Here is a 17,127-nt window from a genome sequence, read left to right on the forward strand (position 1 = left end):
GTTATAGTCACATGTATTTTCTTCCTTGTTCAAACATCTTTAAACAAATGTTCAATCTGAACAAAATTTGTAGGGTGGCTTACAAGTTGTACACACAAAGCAGGAGCTGCAGAATAGAAGTTCCACTGTAAACAGGGCTAGATCTCTAAAGACGGCAATTTAAAGTATTTACATTCACAACAAATTTAATTCATAATCTACAACAGAGTCTCAAGGTAACATCCTAAATCACCAGTGCAAAGAATTTAAACAAAGCAACTTACTAGCATATGCTCAGTGCAGTCATTTCACACATTTAGTCACAACAGTACAGAGGAGCATATTTAGAACTCAATGCATATTGCACAGCCACAAAATGGAATCATTTTCACATAGTGTCAATAGGCAATTGCTCATGATTTAACAGCAGTGTACAGCTTCAGCCCTGCAAGCTGACTATGCCCACTGCTAGCCTTTTAAATATATCTTGAAGGAAAACACAAGGGGATACTCCACATTGCACTGCTGAAGAAAACCAAGAGAGTCCATACTGAACGGGGCCAAAGCCCTGGAAAAGCCTTACGCCTTTAAAACCTGACTCTAAACCTTAATCCATCCTAATCTTCTGGTTCGTCATCCTATAAATGATGCTGTCGTAGCCTGGATCCATATTCCAGAGGTTGTAGGAAATGACTATCACAGCTATGGTAAGGACTATCATCATCCAGAAGACTATGTTGAAGACCACAGCATAGTTAAAGTTGTATTCATATCCTAAATTATATGGATTTTCATCTTTGGGCTATGAAAAGAGACAAAAAGTTTTGTTAAAAATGAGAGACGAGTGGTAATCCAACACCATACTGATTACACCTGCCTGAAAGAAACACGGGGAATATTTTGGATAAATCGTTGAAAGACAAAGCAGTTTCTATTGTATGGATAACTGATCGAGCACCTGTGTTTTCACCACCAGATGCCCATAAATATTACCAGCTTCCATTTTTCTCACTCCTCGGAGACAGGGACTTCACATTTGTACCGAGGTATCACAAAAGGAAGAAACAAGCCAGATAAACTGCTTTTTAACTGCAGTTTGAAGAAGTCTGTAGGAGGCTTCTGAGAGTCCTTGCCAGTGGACCAGGGACACTTGCCTCTTCCACTTAACAATGGACAACATAACAGCTCTGGAAGTTTATACAGTACATGGTTCACTAGTATTCTCAGGCTTGTGGCTGTCTTTAAAATAGAAGGCATGTCAGTAATTTGGAAATACAATGGCAACATTTCAGAGTCAAACCTGGCCCCAAAGTATTTCTCCTAATTTTTCTCTTTCAAAGTTTAGATCATTGTTTCTCAAACTTGGGTCTCCAGCTGTTGTTGGACAGCAACTCCCATCATCCCTGACTACTGGTCCTGCTAGCTAGGGATGATGGGAGTTGTAGTCCAACAACAGTTGGAGACCCAAGTTTGACAAACACAGCTATAGGTGTAGACAGCCAGCTCATGTTTTTCACATTCTGAAGGCCACGTCAGAAAAGCAAGCAAGTCATGTCCATTTACAATAGTATAAAACCTACCATGTCCACAGTTGTGCAGCGTTATGCTATAAAAGTGATACGGTAGTCTCTTGGGCAAGTTGCTCAGTCTTTATATTAGCTTAAGGCTGAGACATTCTCAAATGTCTTTAAAATGACTACAGTTTTGTTCTCAGAATTATGTACTGTACAGTAGAGATAACAGAGAACAAGGCATGGTGCAGGCAGCTTATAACGGATATGCTGCATTCTAAGTGATTTGCTTAGGAGCTCCAGTGAAATTTATGAGATTCCCAAGAAACTATTCAGGATTGAGCTATTGCATTCTCTTAGTAATATATTAAGCATTTGTACAACCTGTGGAGACTGCAGAATGGATCGGGACTTCCTCACAAAGGGCGTGTCAAATGTCTTCACGGTCACTACCTCAACCACTGCATTCCCACCATAGAGGTTGTACATCTCGTCTGCAAACTGAAAACATGTTTTAAGACAGAAGTCACCATCAGAGTGAGATGCACAGCTCATGAGACAGGAAGGGTACCATTTTAATAGCCACTGAATCGTAGGAAGCGTAGACACCTCTTAGGTTGCTTCTAGATTTAACATAGTGACTTAAAGTAGAATGGTCTACTACCAGAAATTTATCATTAATTATATTAAACTACAAGGCCAAAGTTGCTATCCTGAAACTATTTACTGGCAAGTATCCAATAATTATTACTGGAAATATTCAGGCACTGCCTATCAAGATGCTATACCCAGGGCAATGGATTTCTTTTCAATTCACCAACTGGAGGACTGGATAGTAACTTTTGCATGTGGGTACATAAAAGCTTCTGGCATCACTTGAATATCTGATTTTGGAACATTTCAGTGGTATTTTCCTGATAGGCTGAATATGCTTCCAATAGGAGCATTCCTAAAGGGTTTCTCGGGATAACAGTCCTGGTTCCATTTTCAAAATTGCTCGTTTCAAGGTACTCTCTAGTGCAATGTTTTAGCATTATTTCTTGCCAGATTTCTGGAATGGCTCTTGGTATTTCTATGTTATGGTGTGGGCCAGCTACTCAGAAGAGGAATGGAAAGCTTATAATAACCTGATGTAACACCTGATGCCTTCCTTTGCTAATTTGCAAGGAATCCCTTGAACAGATTGTTCTGTCAACAGTTAACCTAATTTTCCAGTACCACTTATTTCTCCTCTAGTCACTTCCAAATGCATAAGACCAACCAGGACTACAGATTTTGATCTGGCCATCAACTGTCCATTCATCCAAGACACTTTCATTTAAAAAAAAAAATCAAATAAGGGTCAGCAGTGATGTACTGCATAACGTTTTAGCACTTTGCTAGTTTGAAGATAAAAGCAGGTGTTCTTTGGGCTTATGCTAACATATTTGGCATTAAATATATAAAATAGGGTTTCTGCTCATGTTACCTTTTGTAATGAGTCTGCAAGAATCTGAGAGGCATCCTTGAATTGTTGTGAATCTTCCCCATAACGTTTGCCAATTTCTTCCAACCCAGAGAGCTCTAGAGAATACAGATCTGGTGAATGATCTTTGGCCAGATGTTTGTGCCTGGATAGCTTTTGAAGAAGTGGAGGGCAGGGACATTAAAAAAAAAAAAAGAACGCCAGTGAAAAGTGGGTATTTTCCATTTTAAATGGCTGCACAATTTATCTTCACAATTTATACATATATCACTTAATACCATACTTTCCAAGCATGTACTGTAAATCTAAAAAGATGCAATACATAAAAAGTTAGTTAACGCTAACTATAAAATCAGAAAACATGCTTAAAATGCCTGCTGAAATATGAAGATCTTCACGAGGCACTGCATTATTTGACTGGCATGTCACTTTTGCACACACATAAGTGATGCTCAAAGCAGCTTACAACAGAAAACAGGAATGCATTTCAAAATCAAACAGTGCTTAAACAATTTCATAGTAAGAAAATAAAAAAACACAATATCATATGTAATATACAGAAAACAACATTTCAGGACTATAAATATAACTAATTTCAATAGCAAAAGTACACCTCATGGCAGCAGCAAAAATAACAAGAGAGTTTAACAGTTGTAATTTGGTCCTAGAAACACTCTTCCCGTGATGTTGCTCACAGCCCGTCTCCTGCATCAACTTGCAAGGCTTCTAAAGGCAAGGGGTGCATCAGCTGGGAACACCCTTCCCAGCTGAACAGGGAAGGGGCCTGCCTCAGCTAAGGCAGGAGTTCCACAGCATTGGGCCAACATTACTAATGCATTGCTCCGAGTGGATGCAAGACCTGTGTTCAAACCATGCGAGGAATACTAACAGTGACTCCTCTAAAGACCTCTGTGAATGGGCAAAAACAGAAAGTACCCTGGCCCCAAGTTGTCATACGCCTTGTAAGTTAATGCAAGAACCCTTGAACTTTACCAGTAGGAAAAGGGCAGCTAGTGCAATCTTTTAGGGACCAGATCTATGTGCTAGCAATAGTGTATCCCCACAGACAAGGAACCCTGACCAAGAAGGACTGCTTCCTCTGCAACTGCATACATTTCTTCTCGGTTTAAGAATTCTTCAGCCAGCTGAAGAGTCCACGATAGGAAAAGTTATATGGTGGCAGCTCCCACTGTGGCTGGGGCAAAAAGGAAGATTATTTGCCTAACTTCTGATAACAGATCAGCAGCTGCCAACCCCATAGCAGAATTAAGTATTTGTTTAGTTGCTTACCAAGCTTGTGATATCATGCAAAACTTGCAATTCTGACAGGAAGAGCAGGTCAACCTGAGGAAACAATAATCTTAAGTTTCTTTGAACAGAGTGTGAATATGTTGCATCTATGCTGAAGAGTTCTAATTCAGAAGTTACACTATTAGCAGAGATGGCAGAAGTCAGGATCACTTGCATATTTCTGCTTACTGATTACTACTGTTTATTATATTTATTTAGGCACTAAATGTACAAGCGTGACAAATTAACCTCAGCCATGCTCAGACAAGGCTCAAAAATCAGTGCGGAGCACACAGATAGGACTGCAGACTTGTGCATTAGTACTTTGTACCCCACCCCAAATCTAATCTAAAGGGCTTGGGGGCTTCAGAACTGTGGGAGGAGATGCAGACTGATGTCAATGGAAGGGGATCATCTTCATCCACCTTCTGTCTTGGAAGCCTCTGCTGGATCAATGAGCCTTCTGTCACTGAAAGGATGTAATTAGATACATCCCTATGCATTGGTGGGTAAGCAGAGGAATTAGCTATCAATTGGTCATCATGCAGCTAGACAGAGTACAGTCATACCCTTGGATCTCAAACACTTTGGCTCCCAGAGAAATTGACTCCCAAACGATTGAAACCCAGAAGTGAGTGTTCCAGTTTTCAAACGATTTTTGGAAGCCGAACGTCCGGTGCTGCTTCCGATTGGCTGGAGGAGCTTTGGTTTCTGAACGTTTTGGAAGTCAAATGGACTTCCAGAATGGATTCCGTTCAACTTCCAAGGTACGACTGTACATATATGTGCTTAAAGTTGTATTAAGCAACTGAAACATATGCACCACCACCACCCCTCTGCACCCCCCTGGAAAACTAGGTTGTGTTCCTTAAATTTGAAAGAGTGGCATAATATAAAATGGAAAAAGTTGTGTCTAATGTCTAGCCATGCCTTACCTCATTGTTTCTGCTCAGTGAGTTGAGCGGAAGGGAAGCTAGGATGGAATTTTCCTGGAACAATCTGTTCCGAAGCTGCCGCAGTGTGACAGAAAGATCCTCAAATACAGAGTTGGCCTTTCCCACCATGTACACTCTCTGAAAGAAATACCACCGTGCATTATGAGGATAAAACAACATTCACCTGAGAAAAGGACGTTTCTGGAACACAACGGTTTTCCCAAAATGAAAAGTTTTTACACAAGGTTATCCTTGGAAGCATGAGTATGGCATTATTAAATAATTTCATGGGCTTTCAGAAAGAGACAGGCACTTACCTCTTCACTAGGAGCTAGCTGTACCACGACAGGGGTTTCTTCAGAAAATAAGGTGTGAATTGCATTTGCAACACCGTCCAAGCTAAAAGGAACCGCCTAGGGCAATACAGAAAGGACTAGTAAGCAACGTCTGGCTGCAGCATATGGAAATTTGCAAGAAGGGTAAATAGCCCCAGCGGAAATGTACACAGAGCAAGACACTGGAAAAGCAGGGGTTTGTTAACAAGGACCCTCTCCCCTCCAAATATAGTCAGGTCTCTAGGTCTACCAGAATAAGCATTTGAATCTACACATGACAGTACTTACATTCTCAACTGGGTAAGATATGCCGTTTTTAGGCAACGTTAGTTTGTCTATCCCTGTCACTGTGACTAGAACTGTAGCTCGAGGACGCCGGAAGAGATCTCCTACTGCCAGCCCCGGCCAAGAGAGATCCTGTAATAATTTGGATATATTTTCTTAAAAAGGAATGGTGTAGCTTTTTAAAAATACAACAGTCGCAACAACAAAACAAGAAACACTGAGTTAGGGTCACATGAAAAGTTATTGCCAATCAATATGGGGTGTAGGGAATGAGGCAGTCATTAAGGCATGAAGGGTTTATACTACTTGGGATATTTATATATGAAAAGCCACATGTGTATTATTGAAATAATGGGTAACTAGCCACCACTGCCTGGTTTTGCTATATACGCCCAATATAAAGCAAAGCCTACAGAAAGCTAGATTATGCTCTTGCCCATGATTCCTAGAGGGACTGCACAGGCTAGGTCTATTTCAACTATTTTCAAAAGCAATGAACAATGTGACTGAACACAGACATAGTGAGTTGCATACTTCCTCAATAGAGAAGCCCATGGAAAGCGCTGCCACATCTGGAATTCGCTCGCCGGGTATTGGCCAACTTCCTTCACGGAAAACAATGGATTCAGGATACCTTAATACACTGAACTCATTGGCAGAAATACCTGAAAAAGGAAGGTAGGGCTGGTAATAAAAACACATCCTTAAACAGCATCTCAACTTTTTCGGAAAGCCTTTGCCTGAGCACACAAGCAGAATGAGGCGGGAGAATGGGCCACACCACTTTAGACTACAGGTGTCAGCTACTACTGTTGAATGCTCTCCCCCCCCCCCCATAAAATAAAACTGTTTGCAAATAGAAAGAACATTCACAGGGAAAACATGCCAGCCCATGTCCTTGCCCAGCTGTGCTTATTTTATATTGCACAGGAAATGCTTTTTGTGTTTGAGAGGAGCACTGAAAGTGGGATCCTTCACATGAACCTCATTCTACCATGTCATTCCAATTCCCACAACACAGAGCCTTTGATTACAGTCAATCCTTTTCGAATGGCAGCTAATGTTTTTCAGTTTATTTCTCTACTAAACTATTGGACACTCCTGAAGACAAGATTGTGATAGTAGGAAACAGCCAATATGGTGCACTAAATATGGTAAAATGTAAAGGTAAAGGACCACTGGACAGAGAAGTCCAGTCAAAGGCATGGGGTTGCAGCGCTCATCTCGCTTTACAGGCCGAAGGAGCCGGTGTTTGTCCACAGACAGCTTTCCGGGTCATGTGGCCAGCATGACTAAACCGCTTCTGGCACATTGGCAGAAATCAGAGCGCACGGAAACATACTAAACATGCAGGCGTGGCTATGTATCTAATTATCATAAACAGAAGTCTTGTTCCCCAGGCTATGTCTTACAAAGGTAAGGAATAAGGGTACCCCTATATGCGGTAACCAATAGGGGCTGCAGGGAAGCCTTGGTACAATCACTGAATGCAACTGATACGCATACTCAGTTTGAGTCAAAGGAAATGCTGTCCCCACTTTCCATCATAGGATCTCTACATCTCTACATCCCTACTCAGCTGTTTCGTTTTCTGGAGAGTTACCCTGAGAAGTGAGGGGGCAATGGGTTAGCAGCTCAATTCTTACTCAAAATCTATTGCTGCAAATGCCACTTTAGGAGAGGGTGGATAGCTCAATGGTAGAGCTCATCTTTGAATGCAGATGTTTTCTTGTCCAATCCCCTGGCACCTCCAGTGAAAAAGATCTCAGGTACTGGGTCTGCAAAAGATCCAGAGTGCTTCTGCCACCTGGGGTAGACAATACTGGGCTGGATGGATCAAGTGTAAGACAGCTTTCTGTGTTTGTCTGCATTGTGTTAGCTTCTACGTTAGCCAACTACAGGGTTAAGTTGCACCTCTCAGAAAGCAAGATTTGGCTGAAAGCTTCCAGTTGCTTATCCTAATCCTACATGTCCCAGAGGCAGAATGAGGTTCCACAAAAGGAAGCAGAAAAACTGAGACCACACAAAAGCCTCCAACAGATATAACGCTTCAGCTACAATATGTTTCTTCCTTTATTCTGACCACATCAACCTTGGAGTTAGGTCTAAACCACATTCAACTTTTAACGAAAATACAAGCAGTATTGACAGTAAACATGTGTCATTTCATAACACTAGTTTCCAACAACAGCATTGTATCTGTAAACATTATCTACCCATCAGGTCATTTAAATATAGGGCAAAGGAGGAGTTCAATACTAGGTTTTTTTAAAAAAATTCTTGCGTGTATAAATCAGAGAAAATATAATCATTCGCAGATAACTTGTGAGATTCAGAAATGGGCCTAGTCATTCTGTTGTTGTGCCCAAAACCTAGGTTAAAGGTGCCATTTAGCTCCTAGCTTTCATATCTCAGTTTCTAACACTGCTCATGTGCTTTTACTTGAAAATCATTACAAGCACTTTTATTTAAGAAGTACTTTTAACTCTCTTGTTCCAATCTTGCACACAGGATTAACATACACAACAGTTGATTTACAGTGAAAATTAGAACCTACACATTTGAGAGCTGCAACTATTTCATTCCAGCCATGGCCTGTCAATGGGGAATATAAATCCTGGAGTTTTCAGACATTTAGACAATATTATCACTTTGGCATGTATGTGCAATAATTATACTCCTATATATATATTCCAAATAAATGAAGCTAATTAGCATAAATTTTGTGAGTTGTTCCTTTAAAGCAATGGTTTTTAACCAGTGTGCTGTGGCACTCTGGGGTGCCTTGAATGATAGCCAGGGGGGCCACAGGCAACACTGGCCTCTATCTCACTTTTCTTCCCTCCTTTCCTCTGATGCCCTCTTGCGTCTCTGCCTCCCAAAGGCTTGCACAGCTGTTTGTTGCAGCTGCCCTGGCTACAAGCTCCCCAGGCGAATGGTGCCTCTGGGACTGGCCAGGGGGTGCTTCCCAGGCCCCTGTGGGGCAGTGTGAGGAGGCACCTCTCTTTGGGGTGGGGCAGCTCAGAGACCAGGGGCGGCAGATGCGGCTGCCCAGAGGACTCCCAAAGAGACGGGAGAGGAGTCTGAGGGAACACTCCACAAGGGAGTGTTGGAAAAAGGGTGAGAGGCTGCCAGCTCTGCAGGCAAGGGGTGACATAACTGGGCTCCTGAGTCCCACAGGGGTGTCGCAGAAAGAATGTAATTGGTCAAGGGAGCCAAGGACTCAAAAAACTTCTGCTTTAAAGCATTACACTCAACCCTATATGTAAGGTTTTGCTCAATTTGTAATTTTTTGTGAAGAAGGATTGAGGATAGAGAAGGTGGTAGCCCAGGGATGGGAAACCTGTGGTCCTTCAGAGGTTGAACTCAGCTCCTATCAATTCCTTGTACCCAAAGCTGGACCCACTGCCATTACGTGACAGCACTGGGCCCAATCCAGGCCTGATAGCTGTGCCACCTCCAAAGTGGCATAGTAGTCTGCTTGTCCCCTACTTTCTGCCCTGGCTGCTGTGCATGACAGGCCTGTGAATGCAGCAGTAGCCCCACTGCTCCGTAAAGCACCAGTGTGGGGCAGGGACTTAGGACTGCAGCCTAATATATTTTCTTATGACAACAAGTGTCAAAATTTTGGATGGCTCTTAATACTTTGCCAAAATCTTATATGGGCAGAATCCAGAAACATAGACTTGCAACAGTACACTCATATCAGCACCTCCCATTACAAGATAATTGCACCTGAATAGTCAATGGAAAATAATTTCCCAGCCACTGAACTTGAGACAAACCATCTAAGCTATTTACTAGGAGAAAACAGGTAAATGGCCCTGCTTTCTACTACATCATTAGGATCAATTTTAGTTCAAGCAGCAAGTACTTAAAACAGCTACTGGCTAGCAACATATTATCAGCTGACCATGGAGCAGGAAGACTTCCCTCACATGCTTTTTAGTCTTGACATTCCTTCCTCAGACAAGAAGGCTAGTCTAAAGTGACATTGAATTCCGACAAAACCAACAGCAGCTGGAAGTTGTGGAGGAAATAGCCAGGCTGATGCTGAAAGTACAGGAATAAACTGACCAAAGATCCTTGGCTTGTCCCAACAAGACAAACAATTGAGTATCAGGTCACAAGATGTCAGCCATGTCTCAAACTAGACAAAGAAACTGGACTTCCTCAAGCTAGCCAAGACTGGAACTAACAGCTTAAATGCCTCTGAATATACACATACTAAAATGCCCCACATTAAACACAAGCAGAACTACAAAGACTAACTGTAGTAAAAACAAGCGTTTCTCAGTTTGACCCTTTTACATAGTTTGGTATGTTTTGTGGCATTTTATGCATTGTGATTTGCTGTTTTTTATTGGTTATAGATTGGTAATTATTGTGGTTGATAAGTGTAAACTGTTTAATTATTATTTGCTGATGTTTAATTTGACTGTTTACTGGATTCTGATGGACTGCTGAATGTTACTTGCTTTGTTTGAAATGAGTTGTCAATTTTAAAGTTACTGCAACTTTTTATATTGGATCAGATTACTATTAATGTTTGATGTTTTTATATGTGTTGGAAGCTGCTCAGAGTGGCTGGGGTAACCCAGCCAAGATGAGCAGGGTATAAACAAAATATCTATTATTATGATGATGATGTATAAAGGCAGCTGCCAAGGGTTTCATTCTGTCCCCTTTCCTTTTTTATACAGAGACCAAACTATATACAAAACAGATGAGCATAATGATCTCCAGGCATTTAAAAAATGAGAATCAGCAGACAAACTGCCAGTTTGGGTGGAGGAAATGAGTGGAGAAATATATGAAGAAACAGAAACCGGGATGGCTTTTTGAAAATATGGACACTTGGAGGGTCTTGTATACTGGATAAGCTATAGGGAGTAAGATTTTGACTGCACAGGTAATAGACACAAAACATAAAAAGCAAAGGTCCGTAAGAAAAATACCCCTTCTGAATGATAAGAGTGCTGGACCTGGGAGGCCAGGGTTCAAATCCCCACTCAGCCATGAAAGCTCACTAGGGGACCTTGGGCCAGTCGATGCCTCTCAGCCTAAACTACCTCACAGGGACAAAAGTGTGGGGAGGGAAATCATGCACACCAACTTGAGCTCCTTGGAGGAATGGTGGGATACAAATGTAATCAATAACAAATGGTGGAGGAATGGTGGGATATAAATGTACAGTAATCAATAAAAAAATAAAGGGAGGCCTGGTGGGCCTCCCACTAGCCAGTAAGGATGCTGCTCCAAAAAAAATAATGCTTGCTTTCCTCTTTCCTCCTCATTTCCCACCTCCACCTTTTGTACAATGTCAACGAGACTGTGAAACACTGAGCAGGGACTGTCTTTATCTTTAACAGAACTACAGCAGGAAATGTCGAGCATTTTATAACCGTTTGATGATAATAATAATAAAATAATAATAATAATAGAAATAGTAAAAACCCACGGCCACTACAGTTCCACGAACACGACCCAGCCCTCATTCTCCCTCTGACAGTCTATCCTGCCACGACGACCCCCAACACGCAGGTGCCCCCTTATCTCTGTCGCAGAGACCGGGCTGCATGGGACCCCGCCCCAGGGACCCCCTTCCTCTCCCCCCTCCCCTCCCCCCATGCAGAGCCGCCCGGAGCCTCACCTGCCACAAGGGCTGACACCAGCCAAAGAGCCGTCTGGACCCCCATCACTGCTGCTCCCTCCGCCGCGTTCCAGAGAAAAGCAGAAGAGGAAGTATGAACCAGCCGGTCTCGCGACCCGACTATGCCCCGCCCCCAACTCTAATTGACAAGGTCTCCGACCGCTCAGAAAGCGCTCGCGGCGAGGCTCATAAGGGAAGAAGGCGAAGCCACATTCTGAGTGGCAAGGCCATGCGCCCAATAAGAACATGAGAGAAAAACTCTCCCACCCACCACCCACTGCCGTCAAATCTACTTCAGTAGATTCATTAGAAGCTTCAGCTTGAGCGACAGCCATATTAGCCATTCAGAGGATCTTCAGCCGCTCCGTGAAGCTATAGGGGAAGTGCAACTTAACGGGGCGGGAGAAACCAACTAGTGTGTCCGCGAAACGATGGACATGCGCACGAGGGTAAGAATGCCAATGGCAGGAGGCGGGGCCAACCCAATGTAGCGACAGGAAAGTTAACCACTTAGGATCCGAAGGATTCGTCCCATCCCGTGACACTGATGCCTGAGGCTTTTCTTGCGGAACGGATGTCTTTCGGTCAGATTGACAAACCCACTGACCAATAGAAGGATCCACGGAGTTCTAATCCAATTATAGATCTATAGAGCTGGAAAAGGGCGGGGTGTTTTGCTCAATTTGCCATAATTGCATAGTGGGTTGTTTGACTCCCCTGCGCTTCAGCAGGTGGTGCCTAGACCTCGCTGCTTTTCCAAATCCCCTCTTTTGCAACACGCGCCCACTCTCTTGATCTGGTTGCACGACTCTTTGAATTCTGTCCACAGGGCAGGATTCAGAAGCTTTGTTTTGTTATCCACGCTGGTGGAGGAATTGAACGTTAATAGGAATCAATTAGTTTCTTTATAGATGAACATGGAAAACAAAAATAAATGGTTTTCGTAGTACTTCTGTGGCACATCATAATCTGCGATGCATTAGTGGGATATATGCTCCTAATGTAGCAGCCTGACAACCACCCATGCGCTGTCAAGCAACTGCGGAAGCTCCTGCGCATTTGCTTTGTTTCGCAATTAGCCCTAAGAAAGGCCAGCCCTTCGTTTGGAGGCTTCTGTGCCCCAGTTACGGATACTTTTGACAGACTGCTCCAGAGCAGAAGGTTGTCAGCCTTACTAATGACCTGTTTCCCCCCAGATATCTTCTCCTTGGTTTGTCTGCAGTTTCTGCATGAGGGGGAATACTACCATGCCGTCTGGTGTCCAAGTCTGCTTTCTGAAAAGTAGCATAACTTCCAAAGCAAATAGATGGATTCTTAATTTTACTGTTCAGTACCCTTGAGTTTAAAACTCCGGAGACTCACATTGTTCAAAAGGATTTCCACCGCTTTTATTGTTCATTATGTTTTTATATTCCTGTACACTCCCCTGATACTTTGTGAAAGGGTGGTATATAAATACTTTTAGAAATGAAAAAGATGTGAGTGTGTTCTGTTGATATGAATATTTTATTTATTTCATTTATGTACCACTTCATCTTTCAACATAAATCTTTAATATGTGTTCAGCTTCTTCAGTGAGGCACTTTGCATGAACTCCTGCTGAGGTTGGCGCTAAATAACACAAATTATGTGAACAGAGAAACCCCACAGTGACATCCTCTTCAAGCATACAGAGTACATTCTCTGTGCTGGACTTGCTGTTGTTTATGTCTTCAGCAAAGACTGCAGGAACTAGCTGGCAAGTGTTTCACAGACCTTGCAGCTGGCCTCCACCCTCTCATGCAAGTCACACAACAGTTAACTGATATCACTTCTCCATTTATTTTATTTTATTTTATTTTACAGAACAACCAGAAAACAGTGATTCATGCATTAGTCACATCAAGACTGGGCAATTGCACTGCTGTATCTGTGAAGCTGCTTTTCCAAAACTGTTCAGAAATGTCTATGTACAGAACATAGTTGCCAGATTATAGGCTGAAGTTGGCTAGTTGGATTGGGCCATGCTACATCAATTTTACAGCAGCAATGTTTGTTTCCCATTGGTTCCCAGGTCTGTTGCAAACTGTTTGTAGTGACTTGCCATAAACAAGCCTGTTTCCCAGATCCTTGAGGACCTATTCTTCTTCCTTATGTTCTTTAGTCTTTTAGTCGTGTCCAACTCTTCATGACCCCATGGACCAGAGCACGCTAGGCACTCCTGCCTTGCACTGCCTCCCGCAGTTTGGTCAAACTCATGCTGGTAGCTTTGAAAACACTGTCCAACCATCTCGTCCTCTGTTGTCCCCTTCTCCTAGTGCCCTCAATCTTTCCCAACACCAGGGTCTTTTCCAGGGAGTCTTCTCTTCTCATGATGTGGCCAAAGTATTTGAGCCTCAGCTTCAGGATCTGTCCTTCCAGTGAGCACTCAGGGCTGATTTCCTTCAGAATGCGTAGGTCTGATCTTCTTCCAGTCCATGGGACTCTCAAGAATCTCCTCCAGCACCATAATTCAAAAGCATCAATTCTTCGGCGATCAGTCTTCTTTATGGTCCAGCTCTCACTTCCATACATCACTACCGGGAAAACCATAGCTTTAACTATACGGACCTTTGTCGGCAAGGTGATGTTTCTGCTTTTTAAGATGCTGTCTAGGTTTGTCATTGCTTTTCTCCCAAGAAGCAGGCGTCCTTTAATTTCATGACTGCTGTCACCATCTGCAGTGATCATGGAGCCCAAGAAAGTAAAATCTCTCACTGCCTCTATTTCTTCCCCTTCTAGGTGCCAGGAGGTGATGGGACCAGTGACCATGATCTTAGTTTTTTTATATGTTGAGCTTCAGACCATATTTTGCGCTCTCCTCTTTCACCTTCATTAAAAGGTTCTTTAATTCCTCCTCACTTTCTGCCACCATCCTACCCACACATTAAGATATTCCTTGGAGGCTCTCCTCACATACTTGCTTCCTCTTCATCATGCTTGCTTTTGGAAGTCACCCATGTCCTGCTGGTCCTGATTGTGGAGATCATGCAGGGTCTTCTCAGCTGTGGCACCAACACAACTTGGTTCCTCTTGTCTTTTAGCTGGCTTGGCAAGACACTATCGAGTCCCTGGGCTTTGGAATTATATGATAGCTGTAGTAGGGCTTGTACTTACCTGCTCCTGCTGATTTTTACTCTCTTTTGGTTATATTGGGGTTTTAAATATTTGCCACTAGGTTTTATTGATTATTAGATGCCTTGTGGATTTCTTGTGGGAAGGTGGTATATACATGTTCTGATTAAAAAGAAAAACAATAGAGAAGAACTACAGCTCTGTTCAGGGTAAAAGTAAATTTTCAGTCAACTAAAGCAAAAGCAATATAAGACTTAGCTCTAAAGAGCTTATGTCCTGAAAAAGGGAGGATATTACAATAAGAAATGCAATAAAGCATGTTTTTATAGTTTTCTAACATTGGCACAAAGCTTTAAAATGCACAGGCCCAGAGCAATAATGTGCTGGGCAGCATCAAAACATTAAGGAATAATGTTTGCATCATTAATACCTAATGATATAGCTTAGCAAACCACTAAATGAAATGATTGCCATGGAAGGCTTAGAGGACACACCAGGCAGGAATAACTATCATTGGGTGTTTCCAGGCAGGGACTTCATGTCGCAAATGGATCGTTCAGATCCAATTTTTCTGAGTACATTATGGACACACAAACATCCATACACTCTCTTTTTTTAGTCTTACATTTTCATAGGTATTCTGCTATCAGTAGGCAACCTTTGGTGCAACATTGCTATGCTATGTTTCCCAACCCATATCTTTAATTACGACCTCCTCTCCCACCCTCAACTACCTTTACCTGTTCTGGGCTTGTACACAATGACTTCTGTACCTGTGCATGCACATCTTTTAATGCTGTTTTTGAGAGCTGTTTCTCAGCTGAGAAAAGACTCTATTATCATTCATTTTCTAATTGGTTTACAGCAGTTATCTTGCTGTTAGCTGCATTCCTTGTGCAAGTGAACTGTGATTTGGGGGAAAGTACTGACTGCTTCCTGGGATTCCATTTTATTTTCCATGAGAGAACTGTCATTAAAACATGCTCAAGCACTTCTGCCTTACACATAGCAGAACTGTTATTGTAATGGCTCCCGAGTGGTATCATTCCTAGTAGGACTTGCATTTGTAGCCAAATTTAAAAGTCCTGCTTGCCATGGAAAAAGCAGCAGTGCACTTGAAGGTTCCTAATTGTTCCTTTGCAGCTGCATTTTTACCTGTCCCACACCTGATATCCTACGGCATCAGGTGTGTGCCAGGTGAGTGTGGGATTGGGAGAGCAGCCTAGCTGCCCAAATTAGAACCACCATTAGGGGTCTCATAGGGCTGCTGGCCAGAGGTTTCCCATGAATGATACACTAATTTTCCCTCTCTTCAAATATACCACAAATTGAATCTCTTCCCATTCTGTGAGGCTCAGTAGATCAGAAAGACTTTTGGAAAAAGGTTGTTTTTGTCAGGCCTTGAAAAGCCCGGCAGGCAGTCGAAATACTATTCCGTCTGATAACCATTTCTGAGTCGTTCCTACAGAAGTGAGCGTATCTCCATACCTATTCTGCTTCTCTTTCTAAGGATGCATACAAACAACTTAAGTGGATATGCTGAATGTGACAAACTCTCCCTTTACTGCTGTGAGAAAGTGTTATCTGCAATCCTTCTTCAGTAGCTTGATAATTGTAAAATATAGTGGGGTGGCTGCTTCTTCAGGAAGGATAAAAGGCTGCAGAAGGAAAGTGTGATCAACCCTTAACAAAGCGTTTTAAGTTTGAGAGTCGCCCCCCTAAACCCAATAAATTAACGAATGTCAGAAATTAGTTAATATTTAGGATAGGAAGGGAAAATGCAAGCCGCAGAACTATACCAGACAAGGAGGCTCATGCAAACCAGCCTAACCAGGCATTGGCAATGCAAAAGAACTGTTCTTCCCCACAGCTCTGAGGACTGGACAAAGACAAGAGAAGTGGCAGGTTACTAAGGGGTTGGGAGTGTGAGGTGACAGGAAAATGTGCATTTACAAAGACTCTGGTAAGAAGAAGGAGAACAAATGCCAGAACCAACATTGGCACAGTCCTATACATGCCTGCTCTGAAGTAAGCTTCGTTTTGTCCAATGGAGTTTACAGGTAGGAATGTCAGAAATGGAACTGAAAATCGCTGTGTGCTGACTCAAGGTGTTTTCTGCTTTGTTTTTGACATTTCCTTTATACTGAAATTGTGTAATTAATGGTACTAGTTTTAGCTATAACGGGAAGCAAAATGAATAATGTAGGTTTTGACCGAAGCTGAACTGTAGCAGAATGGACATAATGTTAGTTGTGACAAACACAGGATGGGATAGAAATAGCTGTATCCTCACATCCTTACTCTTTTGTAAGTGAGCGTAGTATAGGAACCTACATTGTTCAATTATGAATGTTAAATGTGATGCCCAGTTAATGAAGCATTTGAGTTCCTATTCTGGCCTCTGACACTGAGAATTACCTAGCTTTGCTTTTCTCCATTTAGCTTTTTCTAACCTTATGTTTTAACTTTGCCACTAATGGAGTGTTTAGACCCTCACACTGCATACATTAAGGGTCAAATTCTGTTCTGTTTGGTGTCAAAGACTAAACTCCTATTAACTTTGAAGGCGCAGGATTTGGAG

The 17,127-nt window shown here is 42.4% G+C and overlaps 1 protein-coding gene across 1 annotated transcript; it reads right to left on the reverse strand.

The window, feature by feature from the left end:
* Positions 1-167: 167 nt before the first annotated feature.
* Positions 168-11,608, reverse strand: ATP6AP2 (ATPase H+ transporting accessory protein 2). The gene is made up of 9 exons (XM_082219979.1): positions 11,454-11,608; positions 6,335-6,465; positions 5,804-5,932; positions 5,498-5,593; positions 5,181-5,318; positions 4,246-4,299; positions 2,959-3,108; positions 1,875-1,991; positions 168-781 (listed from the first exon to the last, which is right to left on the reverse strand). Exons 1-9 carry the CDS (start codon positions 11,497-11,499, stop codon positions 587-589), a joined length of 1,056 nt encoding a protein of 351 aa, XP_082076105.1. The 5' UTR covers positions 11,500-11,608; the 3' UTR covers positions 168-586.
* Between the last annotated feature and the right edge of the window lie 5,519 nt (positions 11,609-17,127).

This window comes from Podarcis vaucheri (assembly GCF_965113315.1).
Source record: "Podarcis vaucheri genome assembly, chromosome: 4".
NCBI lineage: Eukaryota > Metazoa > Chordata > Lepidosauria > Squamata > Lacertidae > Podarcis > Podarcis vaucheri.

Coding starts and splice junctions, on each gene's coding strand:
- ATP6AP2 (XM_082219979.1), bottom strand. CDS start 11,499: ATGGGGGTCCAGACGGCTCTTTGGCTGGTGTCAGCCCTTGTGGCAG. Junction 5,933..6,334: donor TGGGCTTCTCTATTGAGGAA/GTATGCAACTCA, acceptor AAATTATTACAG/GATCTCTCTTGGCCGGGGCT. Junction 782..1,874: donor CCATTCTGCAGTCTCCACAG/GTTGTACAAATG, acceptor CTCTTTTCATAG/CCCAAAGATGAAAATCCATA.